Consider the following 19,527-nt stretch of genomic DNA (forward strand, 5'->3'; position numbering starts at 1 on the left):
TACACAAATTTGCATGGACACACGTAAAACATTGCACTTAGTTATTGCAACTGAGCTCTTTCATAATAACACACTCCAGAAGATGTCAAGATAACGAAAATGTCTCTTTTGATTAGTTATTAGTCTGACAGTGGGGTATGCTTGATTGCCTTACTTTGCTTCTTACTTTCATCATTTATTTTTTATTTAATCCCGGGGGGGGGGGGGGGGGGGGGGTAAAATAAAAAATAAATCACATACATTCACAAGCTCAAGCTGTGGACATGACCTGATGGAGAAAAATGTCAGAGGCTGCAGTGTTTCCAACGCAGCACCCCCTGAGCTGGTGGGGGTTCAGTGCCTTGCTCAAGAGCACCTCTTCAGCTACCGGACCAAATGCCATATTTTGGTCCACATCAGGACTTGAACCAATGACCCTTCGGATCTCTAACCAAAGTCCCTACGGATTGAGCTATACTGCAGGTGCACAATCCTGCAACTCTGCTTCCAAGTCAGTTGCTAATTGCCCCGCCCTTGATCGTCACAGTGATCTAAATGCAGATGTAGACATACACCCTTGCTGAGGACGCCTGGAAACCAGAAAACAGGTAGGAGACAGGCAGGTCTGCTAAAGTACTCATTTAGGTGGGATCCAGGGTTACATTCAGGGGTTCGAAAGAACCTCCTCCCACAGCCAAAGGTAAAGAATTTAAGTCATTTTATTCAAATGAATAATTGTTACCTCTTTTAAGTAATTCTAAACTAATCAAACGAAATACAAATTCCTAACCAACAGCATCCCTTGTTCAATGCACTTCTTTTCATATTCTCCATCCTTTAATGATTATGTTGAGAAATTGTCAGTGTGACCCACACTGCACGTCATAAACTGTACAGTGATCCAGCTGGTTGTTGGCAGGCTAAAATGGGTAAAAAAAGAGCAGCAGTCATGGAAGAGAATGCAAGCAGCTGCTCACTGTCACAAAATATTGAACATCTGTAAAGTAAGGCCACAAGCTGAGCCGAAACTTACAGTTCATGTTTTTGCCATAATAACATTTAAATAAAATATCTCTGAATATCATGTGCAAAGAAAAAGTTGCAGTTGCTGCATAGGCTATTAATGAACTTTCATTTTCACAGGGCATATTTTAAATTGACTGAACTGGTATTAAAACCCAAATAACAGACCGAGGATGATCCTGCCAAAGGGGACATTGAATGTATTTCTTCAGCTTAAATGCATTTATCAGTTAAAAACACATTGGCTAAATACAAACTATACTGTGCTTGTTGAGGCCCAAAGCATTTCTCCCATTTGAGAGGGTCAATGGTTAACTGTAGTATTCATAATATTCAACCCAATACACAGAGAAGGTATATTATGAGTATTGTTGTCAGAACAGAGGTCTGACTTCCTTGACTCGTTGTGATTGCCACAAAGTCAGCAAAACCCCTGGCTGTCACAAAGTCACAACTGTCAAGATGGGGTGCTGAGTGTACATACATGAGAAATACAATTCACTTTTTTGATTTAAGCAAATGGCTGCAATGAATCAAAGTGAAACATTTAAAGGGGTCTAAATACTTTCTGTACCCACTGTAGCAATAGGCTTATTTCCATTGTAGAGGAATTAAGACAGAGTAAAGTGCAAGCAAAACAAGCAAGCTAATAGGGGAGCAGCATACAAAAAATGAATACAATTTTATTGACTACCCCTAACCCATTATTAGACAGTTTTCTCAACATAAAATCACAAGTTAAGTATTCTTAAACAATACTTAAATACTGCTTCTTGTACAAGCTAAGTGCACTCAGGTGCTAATGGCCCAAATAGAATATCAAAGATTATTACAGCAATATGCCTATAACAAGCTAAATCAGCAAGTAAGTGGAAATTAGTCGAAATTATGAAAATGTTACTGCAGTTTAAGTAACAGCCACTGTATGTCTGCAGAGTGCTTTTCAGTTGGCAAAACGGGTTGAATCACCTTTGTTTATCTCCGTCTACTGAACAAGTGCAGGTACATTTGATAGAAAAATGATAAACACCATCCGCTACCGATGATCAACTCGCCCTCGCTTTTTTACCCTCAAACTTGCAGACTTTAAGGACATTAAAAACACACATAGAAACCTCTCGACAGCACTAAACACCGGGGAGGTCAAACTGCGGCCTTGCCTCCTGACCAGTACCTGTACCAGCTCTCTTCAGTGTTGGAACCTGACCTTCGACCTGTGAGCTGTAAGGTCTTAGACAGGTGTGTGCCTTTCATAATCAGTCCAATCCAATTTTTAATACATTTGCAAACATTTCTACATTTCTGTTTTGTTTTCTGTCAAGATGAGGAGCCGAGTGTACATTAATGAGAAATAAAATGGACTTTTTTGATTTTAGCAAATGGCTGCAATGAACGAAGAGTAAAAAGGGTTCTGAATACTTCCCATACCCACTGTATATGCTTGCTTTCTGTTATTGTTTTTGTGTTCATTATTTTTCACCATATCACCAAGATACAACTTTTACTTGTATGGCAACAAATCTGATCGTGATTCTTCCATGGACATTTTTAAACAGTAAACATCGCAGACATGTCAGATTAGGAAAAACTTCCAAGGTCTGAAAACTTACCTGTTTCTTACAGAGACATAACCTCATGTTTTGGCATTACGCAAAGCTTTTTTTTTTTTTTTTTTTTTTGGGAGGGGGGGGTTACGCCATCTCATTTAAAAGTTTTTATTTGAAATGATTTTAAATACAAATAATATAATTTTCCATTTACAATGACAGTTCCTTTGTAAACAAAAGTGGCAGATAGTCATTGGGTAGTTTGTCCAACATGAGGTGGACGAGGTCTGTTTCAGAGAGATGGTGTCGTATTTAACCTCACTGCAGTTTTTTTTTTCCACACAGCATTAATCACTGATGCTACATTCTATTGCAGAGCGATAAATACTCAGAGTAAAATATAACCTGTTCGCAAACACCTTCCCTTAGCACAATTACAGTAGGGTATAATTCATGTTTGACTTTGTGTAAGCATGTGTTTGGGATGTCATGTAAGCCTACACACATATCCATACCTTTTTCTCTCCCACACCAACATAAAACAGCAGCAAATGCTATAAAAAAAGAAAAACACAATATTGACTGGGGATATTACTGATAAAAGATTATTTTTCTTATTAAAAAATAAACTGCCAAGTCATTGACATACAGTAAAAGCCCACAGAGCAGCACATGGAAGCTCTGATTATCCTTTTTTTTTTTTGCACTCGTGTTTAACTGAAGTAAAAAATAAGTGAACCTGGAAGAAAATAATACAAAGATGTAGGTGTTACATTTGATATAACAAACAGGAAGGAAACATATTTAATGACTGGGGTTCTTGTTGTCAGCCAGGGCTGCTAGCATACCTCAGATGTTTATAAAAAAAAAAAAAAAAGATTCCTGAAGATTTGGTGGAGGGAATTAAAATTCGATCTGAAATGGGACAATGGCAATTGTCCTTACAAAGCTGAAGTAGTTCTGCTGTAATGGTTAAAGAGAGAAAGCTCGGGGAAAACTAGTTCGACGCGCAAAATGACTTTAAATAGATTTTGTTGCAAGATTTTGCATTGGTTTTTTGGGGATTTTGCACTTCAATCCTTTTAAGATAGGCTTATAACCATGCACAACTGCTAATCCTCTTTGATTAGACAGAACTGTAAATATTAAAGGTGTTCCCATGAGATCAGTGCTATGTATTCCAAGACTGATACATCAAGGTTATCATTAAGAGGCTAAATCCAAACTGAAACATAAAGAGAAACACTGTAGTTTTTAATATACAAACACAAAAAAAATAAGATGTTCTGCTCTCCTAAGAAGTACTGGTGCATAGCACCCACAGACGTGTATGTTGTGGTGTTTGTTGTGTTGTAAGGCCATTTTGGACAATGATTTTACACTGGAATGTGCTACAATTGTAACAAGAAAAAAAAAGCTGAGACTATGGATATTATTATACATATGATTATCTGGGCCCCTTTAAAAAAAAGAAAAGAAAAGAAAACTCACAATTCGTATATGGTACATGGACAGGGAGAGTAGTGACAATTAAAACTAACCCTAACACTGCAGGATTTGTATTTTTCAGCCTTGCACTTGATGTCATAAATGATCCACCTGCCTAAAAACAGCCATCTCATTCAGAGAAGCACAGTTTTATGTAGATCCCAACAGGCTTTGGAGAGCATCCCCTCTACAGAACAGTAAGTTCAACTATGGACAAGTGACTAGCTGGTATGAAACCAAAACATTGTTTAAAAAAATGACGAGACTCAACCATGTTCCTGTGTGCTGAGAGGTGCAAATGACCTGATGGTTGACCTGGATGGATGAGGGAGAAAGCTTGCACTTCTGCAAGTTTGAGTGTACAATAGAAAGTGTCATTGGCGTGGAAAACATTGGTGCTGAGTGAATTTAAAAATTAGGAGTGAAAGCGGTGTCATGACTTCCATGCAAAGATCACTGTGTTTTTGTTAAATGCGGAATCAGCTGTTTTACATCCCCTCTCCCCAACCTAAAGAAAAAGAGCCCAAATCATAGGTCCTCCAGTCCACAGTGCGTCAATATTTCATACCTGTACAAACGCATACAAGGTTACAAACACACTAACCATTCATCGATATTGTAACAGACGCGCACACACACACTCTCATATGCATCCAGTCACATACAGGGGCCAGGGCAAGTATTCACAGAACTATCCTCTGCTTCAGCAGAAAGTTTAATGAACAAGTCGCTGTAGAAAACAGGAGGTGGAAGGGCGGGGCCAAAGTCCATGTCGTTATAAAGATAGGATGGAGGAAGGTGCTCTGGGTGTATAAACTGTCCCTGGCGATTTAGTGTGTTCTCCCCTCCTCGTTCACTGCTCTTGGGTGCTGTTGTAGGGTCATCGGTGGGTGGGTGGGTGGGTGGGTTGCGAGTTCATGGAAGTCGGGAGAGCGTGGGGTCTGAGCATGTGTGTTTGTGGTTGTCCGCATTCAGTCGTTGTCCTCTTCGTCTTCTTCACTCTCCTCGATTCCGTCACTGTCCTCCTGCTCCTCGTCCTCCTCCTCTGTGTCAGGGATGTCCCACTGTGGGTGGTTGTCGAGCATGGCCTTGGCCTCATGGACCTCCAGCTGGGAAACAAGATTCATATCTTTTAGCACACGGTGGGCCTATTTCTTTTAATTTGATAAACTGTCTTTCCAACCAACATAACTGAACCAAACTAAACGGAAAATGAGGCCAATCACTTTAAACGTTTGTTTAACTGACGACAATCTTGGAACCCATTCGCTTATTTCACACTGATCTTGCCTCTGGTGTAGCCAGTAGGATTGTGGACAAGTCCTAATAAATGTTGGGGCTTTGACTTCCTTTCTGGATACTTGCAGTTGTACCCCCCATTTTGCTCCTTTTACCCTGCTGCTGAAAATGTCCTGACACCATCCAGGTAATCTGAAGAGCTGGAAACATTTTCACTGCATCTTTATTCAGACTTTTTTTTTTTTCTGCCAGCCTCTTGTGAAACACCTTTATGAAGTTGTGGCTGTTTGCTCCCCCTTAACAATTCCCAGCAGAGTATTTCAAGCTTGGGGAGCGGGTCTGACAGAGACAATTACCCAAATCGTAATCAGAAGGTAAGCCCTGAACTATCAGACTGTAAATATAAATGGACGAAGCCTGAGTGATGTGAGCTATCTTGTTTCGGCAGGGGGCTCCAATTGTGAGTGATGCACACCACGTGACGCTTTTTGAAGAGGCATAATGTCACGCAGTGTAATCGTGAGAGTAGCACCCTGAGTGGTCTGCACCCGGTCGGGAACACTAAGGGAGGGCTCAGAGACGGGGATGAAGTGAGACATCTACTCTGAAAGTTACACGTTGAAGGCACAAGGTACAAGGCATCCTTCAAACAAAATCACAAGTGCACACACATGTAAACACACACATACACACACAGCTTTTTATTCACCTTGAGTGGTTTTATCTGGTCCAGTCCCAGGAAGGAGTCAGAACGGAGGATGACAGAATATTGGTAATTTCCTGTTTTGGAGGGGGCGGGAAACTTCAGCTCCACCTGGAACACAACAACACAAAAAACACACTTAGCTGTCAAATCCAATCACAGGAGCACTTAACAGGGCAGGGTCGCTCTTTTCATTAGGAGCACTGTTATAGTACAGCATTTTATGGCTGAATTGTTACTGATGTCAAAATAGAATTGGCAGCACATGAAGAAACAAGGTGACAGTCATTTACAGTTCAAGAGGGTTTTTTCTCATACTCATTTCCCATCCAAACAGAAGATAATAGAAGCATCAAATATACCCAGGATAATCACTGCTGAATATTACAAACTGGAAAAAAAAAAAATCTGTATTATGTGATGACATCTGCAGCAGCCTCAGAGGGACACGGCGTGGTAGGTAATCACAAATGAACCGCCACACAATGATGGGGTCCAACTGTAAATATTAGACCAGCCTTACCTCGGGCTGTGATAACTATGTCGCGCAATTACATATGGCAAACATCTAATTACAAGCACAATGAGGCTAATCATTATTCAGTGTGTAAGAAGAGAATGAGCTGTGAACACAGCAGCAATTTCCTTCAGTGTCTTGTTGATGAATGCAGCCCCTCTGCCCTCCCTGAAAAAGAACACGTCTGTCAAACACACAGTCATACAACACAAACAACAGAAGGATTTGTCCAAGTGACAGACTAATTGATTGCCAGACAGCGAAGCGTTACGCACGGGTGGGTCACCTCTTGCCGGCTACATTCCGTCAGAGCGGGGACAGCTGGCCTTCACACTCACAAAGGCCTCATTAAGCTTTTAGCTCACCGTCAATCCTTATTGAAGCAGGAGAATTCCAGGATCAAAGGTTTAATATAAACACACACAGACTCCTCTGAGGAAATAATGACCCGAGTGCAAGGGGTTGCCTAGCAACAGGATTTGTGAGGAGTTTACCCTCACACTATTGTCGTATAGCAGACACACTGTGATTACACAAACTGAGGGAAGGAAGTCATCGTTTAAGTTATCTGATGATGTCAAATATGAGGATTTTCACTTTTCTGTCAAGGTAAACTCGGTGTAACTGAAGTAGTATTGTAATGTCTGCTTTGGTGGACAAAAAGAGAAGTAATCACAGAGAACTTCACTTTCATTTCTAAAAAAGTCGAATCCATGTCCCTAAATAAAGGCATTTGTATTTCTATAGCAAAAAAGTCAGACACTCCTGAGTCATAAGTGAGCACTAGGGACGATGAATATAGACTTCTCAGAGGACCTCAGTGATATTGATGGAGTGTAGGAGTTTGATATATATAGGAGGAAGCTGATCCATCGTGTGACTTCAAAACAAACGCACATTTTTTATTTATTCTAAAACCAACAGGGAGGCAAAAATCTGAAAACAGAGTTCTGCACATGCTTCAGTTGTGAGGAATGACCAACTGATCCCCCGTGTGCAGGAAGGTACATTCATCACGGCGACATTTCAAACTCATCTTTTTGTTTATTACATGGAGAAAAAAAAGGGAATGGGCGACTATCTTGTTCCATTTTTCTTATGATGACAGTAGAGGCGGTACCAGAGCTGAATGTGTTAATGGGGAGCCAATAGGACGGGAGCAGCTTCTGATGATGCCATGTGTACTAGTGTATATAAGCTGGTGTCAGCTAACAGAGAGGAGTTGTTGCAGGAGTAAGTGGCTGACACGCAACCCACAAATATCATCATGTTGAAAAGACAACCAGTGGTGATTGCAGAGTCCGAGGGGCCCTCCAACCAACGTTCAGCAGGGCGATGAAAGTGAATGCTGTCAGATAGAACCTCCTTAGGGAGATTTCTGACTGTCAATTCAAAATGTGCACATTATGGGTCGGTGTTTCATTTTACATTTTGTCAGCACTCTGGGGACCCAAGCAGTTGCCTGCCTTGCTTAGTGACAAGCAGCGCCTCTGGAAACAACCATCTCTGTGAGCAGTAATGCATAGAAAACATTGGGAAATATGATCCATCACTCAGGACGCAGAGCATTTGACAGTATGGTCAAAGTAAGAGATACCTTCACATGCACAAACAATTAACTAACCTCCTCTGTGTCTTTTAGCGTGCACACGTGGTACGGCATGGAGACGAGGGTCTGATCTCGGCGGTCAGCGATGTAAAGCCACCACCACTCCTGCTTCTCCTCGGGAAAGTAAAGGCTGTAGACGGGATGCGTCACCTTTGACTTTGTCTCCAGCAGGGCTCGCTCTCGCCGCTGGATGCTCTGCTGCAACGCCTCCCACTCCTGACCGGCCGGTGTGAAGAGGAGCATGGGGTTAGTTACAAGCAGTGTCCTTCACGTCTTCTCATTTGCCCCCCCCCCACACCAACATATGCACTCATTTGAGGTTTTCTGACCTCTTCATCGTCGCCACCTATCTCGTCCACCTCTGTGTCGCTTTGTTTGTCACTGTCTTCGTCTCTCTCGCTGGGAGAGTCCTTGTTTGCTTCACCCTCGTCCGAGTCACTGCCCTTGTCGGAGGCCTCATCGTCCTCCTCCTTTGCAGTTGTTGCTGCTGCAACAACTTCCTGTGTCATCGACAGGAAAACAAAATGTTGATGCAAATTCATCGATTGTTTACGCAAGGTAAATTAATTGGCCTGTGCTTGAACCCTTACATTTCCTGCCACATTGCCATTGGCCTGCTTAGTTTTGACGGGTGCAGGAGTGGCCTTCTTCTTGGTTAATTTTTTCTTCTTGGACTTTGCCGTCTTCTTTGCCCCTTTACTCTTGTTCTGCCACACTTTTGTTTTGGCTTTTGAGTCTCCAGTCTTTGCACAGACATGAGAAATAACTTTAAGTGAAACATTTCAAACTTTTTTGCCATTTCATTGTCTGGGTCTGAGATGAGAAAAGGTGTTATGTGTGCATCGCATCCTTACTGCGTCCTCAGTAGCGGTTGCCTCCTCTGATGGGCACAGCGTGGACTCTTGCTCCTTTTCAAAGACCTCCTTAACAAAAAAAAAAAAAACAAAAAAAAAACCCGGATCATTTCAGACGACAGCACACTCTAGTGGCCATCTCAGGAAGTGCATCTCAAAGGAAAAACTAATAAAATCTTTCCCAAAAGTTGCTTTCCAGTAACTCGGGTGTAGTTGTGATAATAAAATGCAATAATTTCTCACCGCCATCCGTTTCCTGGTTAACGTCACAGTTACTGTGACAATAGATCCTGCTGTGATGTTATTGCTGTCTTCGTCATCCAGGACTGCAAAAAACACAAGGAGATTAAAAAAAAATATATAACTTTCAATAGTCTGAAAACACTCCTACAGAATCTGGCAAAATCTGCACTGCGCTTGTGCTAATTATTTGACCTAAAGTGGGCAGCAACTTAAGAAAACTGATTGTGGTATAGTAAATATTTTTCCTAACTGTATACAATGACGTTTGATTTTCATGCTAGTGTTTGTCTGAATCAAAGTGTGATTGTTTGTGTGTTTATCAGGACAAACCCTGCAGTTTGGTATCCATGTTGATGTGAGGGAAGCTGCCCAGCACAGCCATGACTTCATCATACTTCTCCTCCCCGAGGAAACGCAGCATGCTGCGCCTGTCCGAGTCCTTGAGGCTGACAAGATCCTGGAGGCTCCGAACTTTATACTAAAGAGAAAACAAACAAGCGAACCATTACCAATCAAAACGTGCATTTTGTTGTTGTTTTCTCTCGATTTCTTAAGTACAAAGAACATGATCATTTAAACACACTCATCGTTTACCTTCTTGGAGATGCAGTAGCGAAGGTGCTCCTCCTCGAAGTGGGGGAGCTGCAGCAGAGGGGACTTTGACTCCTGCAGACCCTGTACGATCATTTGGGTCAATTTCATGCAGTTCTCTATGGTTACCAGACGAGGAGCATGGAAACCTGCAAATGCACACATTTATTTACTGATGGGAAAAAAGGTGAGTGATTCAAAAGAGATAACTCTTGAGCCGTTCACTGGAACTATGTGAGCGTTTGTGTTTACCTCCTCTGCTGTTGGCCATCATGGTCAGCTGACAGCCCACGTTAATCATCTCCTGAAGGAGAGCCGGACTCTTCCTCGTCACAAACCTCTGATCTAGAAAAACAAAAATACACACACACACACATCAATTTCTCGAGACAAGCTCCAAAGATGGAAAAAAGGGTAATCTAACTTCTTTAAACAGCTTGTCCTAATTGACACACAAGAACAGTTGTGCTCTCATTATAAAGTAGTGACGTATTCCATAACTAAATTAAATAAAAGTCCTCCTCAGCCCTCTTAGAGCAGCTTTTGAGACAGTCATTATAAATGGATAGCTAAAAATATGTTATGATGGATCTATTCCCTTAAAAAAAAAAAAAAAAAAAAAGCATAATGTCATATTTTAAATTTGAATTGTCTTACCTTCCTCTAACTCCTCTGATACGTCCATGCGTGCCAGGTGAGCAAGCACTAAGACTCTGGCCTTCAGGCTGTAAGGATAGCAGAACGGAGGCTCTTTCTTCTTCACGTTAATGTTTCCCAACTCACGGATCAACTGCAAGAAACACAAGAAGAGATCGTGTACGGCAACAAGTCGGGAAACGTACCTGCTCAAATATGCACGTTTCCTTGCCTGCGGAGCAAACGGTGCCCTCGTCTGCCATTACCTGCGGCACTTCAATGTTGTCCGTGGGCCTTATGGTGGCTTCTTTATTGCTGCGAGGGTCAAACTCAAACGCTGCCGTCAACACCATGGCTAGCCCTGGAAGGCAGAATCGGTCAACACAAAAAGGTGAAGGGGACAATGCAGCTTCACGTACACGTTTTCTCGAACTCTTCTGATAAATATACACAGTGCTGATGCGAGAACGTACGCTTCATGTTCATGTTTGGCGTCTTGTACATGAAATGCATGAAGAGCTGGGTAGTGTTGATGAGGATCTGGTCTCCACTGTATCGGATGGAGCGGTACCACCATGTGCCCTGTTATGAAGGGAAAGAGAAGGAAAAGAAATAGAAAAAAAAAAACGATGAGTAGGAAAAATGAAAACTAAGTGTAACATCCTTTGCGCAGAACTTAGTTTGAAAACTCACCACAACAACAGGAAGGATGACCATGAAGGCTAGTCCGTAAACTAACAGCACCTGAGAGAGGCAAATGAGAACGAAATCAGACCTGGAAAAACACCTACAGCTCGATAAAGGGTAAGATTATAAATGGCAGTTCTGTTATACTATTATAGCCTTGGAATCACATATAACATTTGCCTGCTTGTATTAAAAGACAACAAAACCAGACAGGCTTTGTCAGAAACAAACAAACAAACAAACACTGAATTAATCTAAATAGAATACCAGCATCGAGTTCTTCTGGTCAACAATCCAGGCGGGCAGGGCGATGCCAAAACTGGTCGCTAGAAAGAGAGACAGAAAATGTGACAGACCCTTTTATTTTAGCAGCCACCAAAATCTGTAAAACAAAAAACAATGTTGTTATTTGTGCCCAGTGACGATGCATAATTCACACTAACAGTGCAAGCGTGTGTGAAATAGACAAGACACTTGTTAGTTGTCTGCTCTGGATGTCAGCTGTCTCCTCAGTCATCACGAGCACAAAAGGCCGACTCCTCAGCGTCACTCACAGATGCTTTGTCATCACGTACAAATAATTCATCATACTGTGAGATTTGAGGGCGCTTTACTCACCTCCCGGACCATCTGGGTTGCCGTATATTTGCCAGTTTTGTCGCGACTGTTCATTGGTCAGACTGTTGGAACAGGCAAATCAAAATGATGACTCAAAGGCTTTCATTTTTGCAGCTTACATTACAGATTTAAATGTTTTCTATGTAACTATGCAGATGCATACAAGCTTCCTGGCTAATGAAGTCATGATGTGATTATTGACACTTACGCAGCGTATGCCTTCGCAATTCTCATGAATGTACCCTCATCACCACCTTTGTCAGGGTGGTACTTGAGCGACAATACACGGTATTGCTTCTTGATTTCTGAAAGCGATGCCCCCTTGAGACAAATACAATACATTCATATTTAAATCAACAGTTAGCTGTGTAGTCTCAAAAGTCACGCTTCAAGATTTTTAATCTCAAAGGAAGACATTCTGGCTCACACATTGTGTGTGTACCCAGAATAAAAAAACATTTCTAGGGGAACTTCAGAGGCTTTGTAGAATGTAAAACACTGTGTGTTGTATTTGTGTTTACCGGGTCCAAGTTGAGGACTTCATATGGATTGTACTCCTGGTACTCTCTGTCCAGCTTGGAGACCTTGTAGGCTAACAGCAGGAACACAGCCCAGCCAAATAACAAGGCAGCTTTCCTATATATAAAAAAAAAAAAAAAAAAGAAAAAAAGAATGGCAAAACAAACAGGAATAAATAACATGTAAATTCTCTTGTTTTGTGGAGACAAAAACAGAACCGTTTCATTTTCACACTGTGGCTTGTGATTATTATCACTGTTTGAAATGAAGATAAACTGCACAGCCAATGTGCCAAAAAGAACCCAAACAACTATGGACACTACAGGAGGCTTTAAGGCGCACAAGGTCTCGTCTTTATTAACTGCATACAAAGCGGAAGTACAGCACAGGGTCCGACTTTGTTTAGTTTGGTATTTATGCATTGAAGTTGAACTTGTTTCCATGACAATGGCAAAACCCTATGGCCTCCTCTGCAGCATCTGTTGCCATGACAACCATTCAATAGCCCAGAGATGCCTGAGTGGCTTGGCTGAGGAGAAAAAAAAAAAATACATGTTGGTTGTTTATAATAAACACCACAGTTGTGATGATGAAACAGCTGTGATGAGGACATAGATGCTGAGCTTTGGACAGGATGCTTCAATTTTTTTGGATCCATTCTGGTTAATAAATATACAAAAAGCTTCTATCGGCTTCAGCCTCGAATGCAACCAGGATAAAAAAAAGACGCATGACTTTTGAGAGGAAGAAGAAGAAGTAGGTCTAGTGACAGGAATGGAGTGGGAAGTGGACACGCAGAGACAAACGTCTGAGAAGGCAGAGACAACATACAGGACACAGCACTCCAACAGCTCCCTCTTCACCGGGGAGATAAACAACACTGAGTAAAACAGAGTCATGTTAATAGAAATGTTAAACAGTCGAGCTCAGTGTTTACGCCGACTGCACACAAAATGGAGAGACCAGACAGAGTGCCAAAAATGACCCACTTCCACACATCTAAACTCGAGCCTGCCTACGCTGCAGACAGCGAGCCTCAATGGGCCTTTGCCTCATGTTAACACAACAATGACAACCATCTATGTCCTGCTGGAAACACACTAGAAGAAGCAGGAGACTATCTTGTCAACACAAACAACTCCGGTCAAGTCGAACACAAACAGCAGACTTGAACAACAAGAGAGAAAGGAGGAAACCTTTTATACCTCAACGAAAGTTAGTGCCACTCATCTGTCACAGCAACAACTGCACACACTGAGTAAGAAGAGTGCAGGATCACCTTTTAGAGATGCTACCTGTGGACATTTTACCTGGTAGGACCTTTAATGACTGACAAAAAGTTCATCCACAAGCATTCAGTATTCTAAAAAGGACTCACTTCAGTGTGGGGACAATGCTTTGCTGTGACTTCATCTGCCTGAGCCGGTACCACAAACACCTGCCATGAACCCTTCTGAGGCTTTTCAGACGCAGTTGTTCTGGAAAAAAAGGGACAGACAGAGAGAAATCACTCAGTGTGAGTTGGGTTTAGACATTTTTTGGTTGTTAGATAACATTTCAAATATTACTTATTTTTAAACAAGATAATCTCTATTATTTTAATGATTTCAGTATTGAATGAATCTGTCAAAAATATAAATACGGCAAGCAAACTCATGCAGTTTAAAGTCCACAAAAATAAACAAACAAACAAAAAAGCAGTTTTAAAAAAACAAAAACGAAAAGCTGTCCAACATTTTTAAATCAAGGAACAAGTTTAAAATGCTGGTATGACAACCCTGCATGTTATTAACAGTCAGTAATGATAAAGCTTAACTAGTCAGGCTAGGATGCTCTAACGCAACATTATGACGTTGTCTTACTGACAACAAAAACATTGTTGTGCAAGCCAAGCACGGAAAGGTTTTACTTCATTCAGCTTGAAACGAGTTCAAAAATGTGGATTGCATTATGACATTGCACCTTGGACACTGCAAGGTTTGCTTATTGTGCTTGCATGCACCAGTTTGAATTCAATAATCATATAAAGAATTGTAAACAACAAATTAACCTGGCAATACTCTGGTCCTTTTCAGTCATATCCAGGAGACCAGGGTAGTAAAGTTTGCTAGAATACATCTTACATATGGTGTTTTGTTGACATACAGATCTGCAGAGATCAGGTTTATCCAAGCTGCAGAGCTTTCCTGGATTTACATTTACCTATGAGCAACACAACAACACCAGCTACATGTGTAGAGTTCAAACTTGTGGATAACATGAGGGCAGGTAATCACTAAAGCTCATGAGTTAATACTGCCTGACTTGTACAACAAGACGTGAACACCTCCTTTGTGACGCTGGCAAGCTTACAAATAACACGTTCAGGTGGCATTAGGTTAAGTTGTGAAGCATCCGCATCCTTTTGCAAAGCTTGTCAGATTAACAGGCTGAGTGTTTCAGGAGCCAAGATACAGTGTGAACACTTGACGTTGCTCGGGTAAGTGAGTTAGCCAAGTTAGCAGAGAGCCAGACATCGGGCCTTACCTGCATTCTGATCCCGGGGCCAGAGGTAGTAAGTGGCCGGGATCACAATGAGCCCCACGAAGGACGTGAGGAAATAGAAAAAAGTATTGCCGCTGTCATCGTACTGGAACTGTTGGCCGGCCATTTCGTAGCGGCGCTCGGGTCGCCCTTCTTCTCCACCGCTACGCTTCCCCCCTTTCTGGCCCAATGTGTGCGACTTGACAGAGCGTCAGCTAGCCAGCTAGCATCCAGTCACAGCAGCGCTGAACATCGGTGTACGTGGTGTACGCATGCGCAATGTGCCGCTTTTTCTTCTTCTCTCGTATATGATTCGGCCCTCTTCTGGTCGCTGCTGACGCCTGGTGGCAGCATGGAGATATGACAGAGCAGCAGCGTGCGAAAGGCTTTCTAAAGTCGAGTGGTTTTCTAAGTAAGTGGGTCCACGGACCCGCCGGACCATAGGTTATGACTTGCACCAATAACATCAGCTCTTTTGTCCAATACTCCCGCCCACTTTAGTTTTGTGCCAGTTTATCATATCTGATAGGATCTTGACATGTTGGTCACTTCATAGTCACAAAGATAATAATTTTTAAAAAAAACCAAAATGTAGCCTAGTTCTATCGTGGCAAAGTATTCCATACTAAATGAATACTTTGTATTAATATATGCTTGTCAACTTTACGATAATGAAAGAGGTCCTTGAAAAAGTGTCTCATCATGAAAAGGGTCCATGAGCTAAAAAAATGTGAGAACATCTGGCCTAGCCTACAATATTTAAATAGTCAACCAGTAAGATGTTAAAAGACTTCATTTGGCTAAATCTCCTATTCCCACAAGCTTGACCTATCGTTTAGTCATTTTTGGAGAGAAACGCAATTACATGTTTAAACTTTGTCTGGCTCTATTAAAAGATAAAAACACTCAACTCAGACTCTTAAGATAAGATAAGATAATCCTTCATTCATCTCGCGAGAGGAGAAATTTACAGTATTACTGTAAGCTCTTATGTTATTGTCCATGCATATCACAGTTTTTTTACAGTACAGATAAGTAGTATAGTTAACTCTGATATGGTTACAGTTTACATGTGGACAAAAGCTGTATTATTTGTTGGTGAACGCAGTAGAAACCATGCCTGTCGATTGATACCAATCTGTTTGTTTTTGACAAGGTTCATTGAACCCATTGAATAACCATTAGTTAGATGTAGCAAAACCAAAAAGCAGGGCTATTATTGACAATTATACCTTCAAAGTGAGACAAATGGCATGTGAAGTTATGCTTATCAGTTATATATTCAAAGTACAGATTGATATTGAGATACACTAAAATTCCATACCTCAATATTGTCAAACAATGGCTTTGGCTCGCTTGAAAGTTTCTATGCACAACAAAAACTCATTTCAGTAATGATGGAATTTTTATTGTTTTTATTTATTTTTTTACCTGCGATGAATATGGCAAGGAGAAATTAGATTTCCTTTTTTGTACTTTATTTTCTTTGCAGGTCAATTCTTTCATATGTGCACAAGGATATCATCCAGAGGCTTGCGTTTCAAATCAGGCACTGTGGCGTCAGCAGCAGGATAACCGACAGGAAGTAACATCAACAGCTTCTCATTGACCGGCCGCTTGAGGAGGACCCTGAGCTTGGGACCGCAGTTAAGAGGCGTCGACGTGACGGTTACAAGACCCACGTTCTGTTTGGCAAATGGACAGACAGAACAGACACAGTTCTTTAAAGCTTGCATATTCATAAGGCTGGGACAGTTTTGTACACAGTATTAACTTTGCCGTCATTTAACTAAGAAAAAAATAAGATTGACAGATATTTGTCTGAAAGAATGTCAATGTTTGTTACCTGTAATGCTGCCAATAGGATTCCACAGGATATGGAGACTGATATTTCATTGTAGTAATGTGTCTTTTTCTTGCCATTTGGTAGAATCCCATAGGTCTGTTTGAAAATGAGGACCAGGTAAGGAGCAACATCCAAGTAATCCTTAATCCAGTTTGTCCTGTGAGAGGTGGGAAATAATCGGAGGAGGCATCGACATGTATAAGTGGAAAATAGTTCAACTTTTCATTGGTCCTTGATGATTGTGTTTTTAAGAATAAGAATTTGCTGTAAGAAGTCAGGTACATTTGTATATTCACAAGCACTGAAATTGGTTTGGTGACTGTGTGTGTGTGCTCACCTGAGTTTGGCCAAATCAGTGACCCACTTGTCCCCCATCCTCTGACGGTAGTTAACCTCCTCCTCTTCTTCCACTATCTGTCTGATCTTATGCTTCATTTCCGGGTCTGACACAACAACAAAGGTCCAGGGCTCTGTGTGAGCTCCACTAGGAGCCGTACCTGCACAAAGTAGAGCAAGAGAGAAATTGAACAAAAAGGCAGCAGTGAGTTGAAAAATCATTAATTAATTTCTTTATTGTGTTTGTGTTGAGATGGAGCAGAATTAATCTAAACATGCCTGCAGTGCGGATTACATTATCAATGACTTCTCTTGGGACGGGCTCTGGGCTGATGAACCTGACAGACCTCCGCTGGTTCAACAGAGTGTAGAAATCCTTGGACCTCTGAAGCATCATCTCCTCAGGGTAACTTGGTGGAGTGTAGGGCACATGTTGACAGTCCTCCTCATTACTGTCCACCCAGTCACCGTCCTCTAGAGGGAATAAAGACATAAACAAGCTTATGAGAAGCTCATGAAAACTAAATATTATAAACTTGAGATATTTAGGGAAACGTTGATTTGAGTTCTGAATTATTAATGTGGCTTCAAAACTATAAAATGCATTCACATTAAAGTATAAATGAAAGTTTGAGGATGCAGAAGTGGCCCAGAAAGTATAATAGAATTATATTGTTGTATTACAATTATTAACAGGTCCCTATGCAATGCAGCTACACAGTAAATAGTATGTTTCAGATTTAGTGAAGTTACAGGCACAAGTTTCAGATTACATAATTTACATATTAAGCAATACTACAGTTCTGTTGGGCAGTGGGCCCATCAGAGAATAAACCTTCATAGAGGAATTTATTCAGGTTTTTTATTCAGTCCAAATGAGTAAAAGAATGAAACAAATACAGGCAGGCTTCTCAAGTGGCTACAAGTAGTACAGTCAGTTCCACTCCTCGAAGGAAAATACTGTTTTGTTTCTGGACTTCTTATTTACCAAATATTATCATGCAGTCTTCAATTATCTTTAATTTCAAGGAAGGAATACACTACATCAAATATGAAGGTTGAAGTGTATTATACATAGACACAGTGTAATATGAACAATTATGTGAATTGCAAGTATGCTACTAAAATGTGAACTTCAGTAAAACAATTGGTGTTCTTAAGGTTAGAGCTTGGTTTAACATCAAAGAGTCTGAAGTGGATTATTTGAGGTTGAAGGCTCATACTCCTTCCTCAGTAATGTGTAAGATAACAGCTAGGTATTGTTTGGATGTGACATAGATGATTGACTCATAGGGTGTAGGAAGAGATACAATAATAGAAGTTACCCCTATGTCTCTATGCTGCCCAGAGAAGATAAAGGAGGGCAGGACGTGAATGATGATGTGGACCTAAATGCTAACTGTTGAACAGAGTCCAAAGTAGGACAAACATGTTCTGATGTTGCTTGGATCAATGCTGTATAAATACTAGTCTCTTTCTTTGTTCATGGGGGCTCACAGTTGGCTGCTGACTCTCCCAGGTACCATGGCTAATCTGGACTGATGCTGTTTCTTGACTTTGTTAATAAACGTTTTATAAAACGTACAAATAAAAACGTAAAAATGAAAAACTAAAAAACGTAAAAATATCCGCTGACACTGACTTGCTTGCAATATAAATAATATTTCTTCATCAGCTACACATCATCATCATCATCATCAAAGGAGAAGAAACTACAAGGTCTTTCGCCATTACTGATTAAGCCAGTTTCAAAACAAAAACACGTTAACACTAATAAAAAAGTCCAAAAACAATTCAAGGACCAATAGTTGCTTTTTGCGTGAAAAACTCAAGTTAACTCAAAAACTTCAGCTGCGAAATGAGGACAATAAGGTTTCCGTTAAACCTCACAGTCTACCTTCTTCTTTCGCTGTGGTTTCTGTATCGTCCTGTAAATCCTGGTCCACCCATGGTTTAAAGTCCTTATCTTCAGTTTTTATCCCCGAGGTCGAGCTGGTCTTAGCCTCACGTGATTTCACCAACATGAAGCCCAACACCAAGCAAAGGACCGAGGCCAGGACCGGAGTCAGGACTGATAGGAGAGGCATGACAACCCGTGCAGAAACAAGAGGAGGACGTGAACCGAGCTGAACGCAGACCTGCTGTTATGTAACTTAAAAAAAGAGCACCCTGGGTTTTGTCTGTACGGTCAAACTGCCTCCTCCTTTCTTATGCATGGACATTGTGAGCTCTGGAGTTCTCAACAGAGTTGTTAATGACTAAACCTATCAAGCAGTAAAGAAACATCTCTCACCATGCCCAATGTACTTTACACGGCTTTACAATGTACAATGCCCAAGGAGCAGTAAGTGAATATTCTTTCAGTGTCAATGAGTTGTAACATTGAGTATGAACTTCATTTTCAATTAGTTCTGTCTTTTACCATAGCCTATTTTTCACATATGCCTGGCTATATTCATTAACTTTTTTTCCACTTTCTCAAAATAGTAAACATGAATAAACTACTACTGTTTATTCAAATTGAACAAATATCTACAGTGTGTCCACCTACTATAAGTATTGTTTCTGT

The 19,527-nt window shown here is 41.0% G+C and overlaps 2 protein-coding genes across 2 annotated transcripts; both read right to left on the reverse strand.

Annotated features, from left to right (window-relative positions):
• Positions 1-2,701: 2,701 nt before the first annotated feature.
• On the reverse strand, positions 2,702-15,131 carry sec63 (SEC63 homolog, protein translocation regulator). Its single transcript, XM_079344648.1, has 20 exons — positions 14,780-15,131; positions 13,632-13,731; positions 12,256-12,370; positions 11,943-12,055; positions 11,735-11,796; positions 11,384-11,442; positions 11,123-11,173; positions 10,903-11,011; positions 10,696-10,790; positions 10,451-10,583; positions 10,046-10,138; positions 9,797-9,942; positions 9,533-9,680; positions 9,203-9,285; positions 8,960-9,028; positions 8,696-8,848; positions 8,435-8,605; positions 8,121-8,321; positions 5,986-6,090; positions 2,702-5,146 (listed from the first exon to the last, which is right to left on the reverse strand). The coding sequence occupies exons 1-20, from the start codon at positions 14,901-14,903 to the stop codon at positions 5,009-5,011; spliced, it is 2,268 nt and encodes a 755-aa protein (XP_079200774.1). The 5' UTR covers positions 14,904-15,131; the 3' UTR covers positions 2,702-5,008.
• A 1,043-nt stretch (positions 15,132-16,174) lies between these two features.
• On the reverse strand, positions 16,175-19,167 carry iyd (iodotyrosine deiodinase). The gene is made up of 5 exons (XM_079366465.1): positions 18,856-19,167; positions 17,238-17,432; positions 16,960-17,119; positions 16,623-16,779; positions 16,175-16,461 (listed from the first exon to the last, which is right to left on the reverse strand). Exons 1-5 carry the CDS (start codon positions 19,043-19,045, stop codon positions 16,279-16,281), a joined length of 885 nt encoding a protein of 294 aa, XP_079222591.1. The 5' UTR covers positions 19,046-19,167; the 3' UTR covers positions 16,175-16,278.
• Positions 19,168-19,527: the final 360 nt, after the last annotated feature.

The sequence above is a fragment of the Symphodus melops genome (genome assembly GCF_947650265.1).
Source record: "Symphodus melops genome assembly, chromosome: 1".
In the NCBI taxonomy this organism is placed as follows: Eukaryota; Metazoa; Chordata; class Actinopteri; order Labriformes; family Labridae; genus Symphodus; species Symphodus melops.

Excerpts from the sequence above, each read along its gene's own strand:
- sec63 (XM_079344648.1), bottom strand. The coding sequence starts at position 14,903 with ATGGCCGGCCAACAGTTCCAGTACGATGACAGCGGCAATACTTTTTTC. Across the intron at positions 12,371-13,631 it reads AGCATTGTCCCCACACTGAA|GAAAGCTGCCTTGTTATTTG; the intron begins GTGAGTCCTTTT and ends TTTTATATATAG. Across the intron at positions 9,029-9,202 it reads TAACCAGGAAACGGATGGCG|GAGGTCTTTGAAAAGGAGCA; the intron begins GTGAGAAATTAT and ends TTTTTTGTTAAG.
- iyd (XM_079366465.1), bottom strand. The coding sequence starts at position 19,045 with ATGCCTCTCCTATCAGTCCTGACTCCGGTCCTGGCCTCGGTCCTTTGC. Across the intron at positions 17,433-18,855 it reads AACCACAGCGAAAGAAGAAG|AGGACGGTGACTGGGTGGAC; the intron begins GTAGACTGTGAG and ends TATTCCCTCTAG. Across the intron at positions 16,780-16,959 it reads ACTGATTTGGCCAAACTCAG|GACAAACTGGATTAAGGATT; the intron begins GTGAGCACACAC and ends CACCTCTCACAG.